Raw genomic sequence first — 3,054 nt, 5'->3', positions numbered from 1 at the left:
AAAAAAGAATTTTATTCAATAACAAGATAATCTCTAAAATCAACTAAATAGACGCTTAAATAAATAAATCCTAACTTATAAAAGAAGGAAATTATCAAAAAATACCCTAAATACAACATAGAAATTATTTAAAATATATATAAAAAATATTCGAAGTCTATGAAAAAGTTTTAAATAATACTTTTTAGATCCGAAACTTGTCCAGTTATGGCTCCATCTTGTAACAAATATAAGTCTCTAAACAAGCTTCGATTAAAAAAAAAAAGCACCTCGTTATGATACTCAAGTCAAAAGTTACAATCCTTTGAAGCTCGACTCCAGCATTAGTTCTGCATCATTAGGTCAACTTAAATCGCAATCGATATTTGGTCAGGTTAACCCAACTCATGTTCAATATCGAGCTAGGTTATCCTGACGCAAGACATAGCTTGGATCAAGCCAACTTGAGTCACAACCGAACTCAAGTCCGATTCATTATTGAGCTCGACTCATGGTTGAGTTTGAATCAAGCCCATCAAACTTAAGACCGAGCTCGGATCTAACTAGCAGACCGAAAGGTGGAGCCATGCGATAAAAATCCAATTTGAGCTAAGCTCGATGGTAGACTGGGTCAGACGGACAAGTGAGTCGGAGAGGTGGCACAAACACATTCTCAATAAATGGGCGGACATGCAAGATGTGGTGCGGACACGATCTAGAGATGCAGGCTTACACGCGGGAAGTGCATTGAGTGGTCATTGAGGTTTATTCCTACTCTCCAAAAATAATATAAAAAGATATCCGCACACACAGAACATTTCTCTTTACTAGTTTAGTTTTTTCCACTTCTTCTACCTTCTCGGCCTGATTTAAGCATCAGACAAGTTTCGCCAAGGTTATCTTGGTTTTCGGTTTCCTTAGTTTTTATTATCATTGGAAACCTTCCTCAGAGCTAGACGTGAGACGTCTACTCACCGGGTGTCCCAAAACCCTCGTGCTACTCAACCCGATAGAAGTCAACCCGACAAAAGTCGATCTGACAAGAACTGAACCAATAGAAGCCAACCCGACTCAAATCCGACCTACCAGAGGAGCTCTGCTGCGACGCCCCAAGACGTCAGCCCATCCCCTGACAAAAGCCAACCCGACAAAAGTCGATCACTCGATGAAATCTAGAATTTCAAATATCATGATAATAGATTCAAAATCATATCCTTTTTTTCCTACTCTGTTCTCCGCGTTTAATGAAAGAGAACGAGGGTTAACTCTGTTTTGTGGCACATTTTACTTCTATTCCATGTTTGTACAAAATTTCACCTTCATATAGCGAAAAAGTGTAGATAATTGAACGAGATCGATGTCTATTACTATCAGATCGTCCACTCCCCACCAAACCAAAACAAACAAACTAGACAAGTTTCATAGTTTTCTGTATCAGAGCAGAGCAGTTCAAGTTAAGATGCAGCCTCTGCCGAAGTACTCCATAGAAGCTCCTCCAAGTACTCTGTTCCCAAGTCTTCGAACTCCAACACACTACTGCTGTAGCTGCCGCCGCTGCTGCAGCTACTCTCGGCGACCTTCTCTTTCTTGTCCACTGATGACTTCCTCCTGGCGGAGTGCTTCCTCTTCAGCGCCACCACCGGCGACCCCCCCTGCTCCAGCTCCCGCCACTCCACGCCGGGCAGGGACTCCCTGACCCGGTCCACCGGGAAGTTGAGCACCGCCGCGGAACCGCGCATCGAGAGAGCAGCTTGGTCGTAAGCCATCGCCGCGGCCTCCGCGCTGTCGAACGTCCCCAGCCACACCCGGACCCCGTGCCGCGTAGAGTCCCGGATCTCCGCCGCGAATTTCCCCCACGGCCGCCGCCTCACCCCCCGGTACGACGTCGCCGCAGAGGCCATGCGGAGGAGAATGAGGAGGGGAAGGAGGAGATGTGGCCGTGAGTAGGGACGTGGAAATCGACCGCTCCGTCGTCAGTTTTTATAGTTGGACAGGTGGTGGATTTGGGAGGGATCGGAATAGCAGAGATTGGACGCACAAAAAACACGTGGACGACTGGCGGTTTAGTATTTTACAAAAAATCTAACTTAATTCTTCAGAAAAAGCATTAAAATTCGAGAAAAATTCAATCTAAATATGCTCTTTCAGCAGCTTCTGGCGTGCTTCCTCCAAGTGTCTTTCCAGGATGCAAGATCAGTTGACCAAACTTAATATTCTGCAATTAAGGACTTCTCCTTTCTATCAACCCTTGCAGGACTCTTTTTTGGATAACGTGATTATATCATCTTGGTATAAATTTTGAAATCAATTCTCAGTAAATATAAAATATCCCGTTAGATATATGATTCTTTCGTACAAAAGATCATTGTTTTAGGATAAAATACTCCTTAATTTACCTATTATATCACTTTGAATACTCATTCAAGCTTTCCAATCTTCTTGGAAGCTCCCTGCACTACTTTTTGGCTTGTTCCAAAGGTTTATTTTGGGGTGCAGCTAGCCTAGTAGGAACTGAGAGTTCTCCAAAAGGTGCAATGTTAGGCCACATGCTCCCCCATCTTTGACCTTCACCAGATGCAGAGAACCAAGGCACATATTCTGGTTGGGACAAGATAAGTCGAAAAGAGTGTTCAGATTCCTTGTGTCATTCCGTCGAGCACATAGAGTTCAGTCCCAGGTGGCATGGAAAAACCCGCACAGCCTTGGATTTTCTTTTGGCACGGTTGTGATTTTGTTCCAGGAAGATTCGTTTGTCGTGCACCACTGAGAGATTTCCAGGAAGCGCTCTACTCTCTTGTTGGGATGTATAGCAACCTAGCTATACGAGATAAGATATATAATTTATACTTGAAGTTCAATGCACCTGCTCATTCCACAGTGGCATGCAAAAGAATTAAATATTCGCAATCCAACTCGGGGAGGTGCATGAATCTGAGACTGATCAATCTTTCATGAAATAGTTCTTGGCTTGGAGACTAGCAGAAGGAGTGAATGATATGGAAGCTGCTTGGAGCTCAATCAGCTGGATAACTATAAGGAAGAAGTCGTCGCTGTCTGTGCTGAGTGAAGCATGCA

At 43.8% G+C, this 3,054-nt stretch overlaps 1 protein-coding gene across 1 annotated transcript; it reads right to left on the bottom strand.

The window, feature by feature from the left end:
- Positions 1-1,236: 1,236 nt before the first annotated feature.
- On the bottom strand, positions 1,237-1,941 carry LOC122016410 (ethylene-responsive transcription factor 1B-like). The gene has a single exon (XM_042573696.1). It carries the CDS (start codon positions 1,878-1,880, stop codon positions 1,434-1,436), a length of 447 nt encoding a protein of 148 aa, XP_042429630.1. The 5' UTR covers positions 1,881-1,941; the 3' UTR covers positions 1,237-1,433.
- Between the last annotated feature and the right edge of the window lie 1,113 nt (positions 1,942-3,054).

Source organism: Zingiber officinale, chromosome 8B (genome assembly GCF_018446385.1).
Source record: "Zingiber officinale cultivar Zhangliang chromosome 8B, Zo_v1.1, whole genome shotgun sequence".
Classification (NCBI taxonomy): Eukaryota; Viridiplantae; Streptophyta; class Magnoliopsida; order Zingiberales; family Zingiberaceae; genus Zingiber; species Zingiber officinale.
The sequence above is the reverse complement of the archived record's forward strand: the minus strand, read 5'-3'. Positions and strand labels throughout refer to the sequence as shown.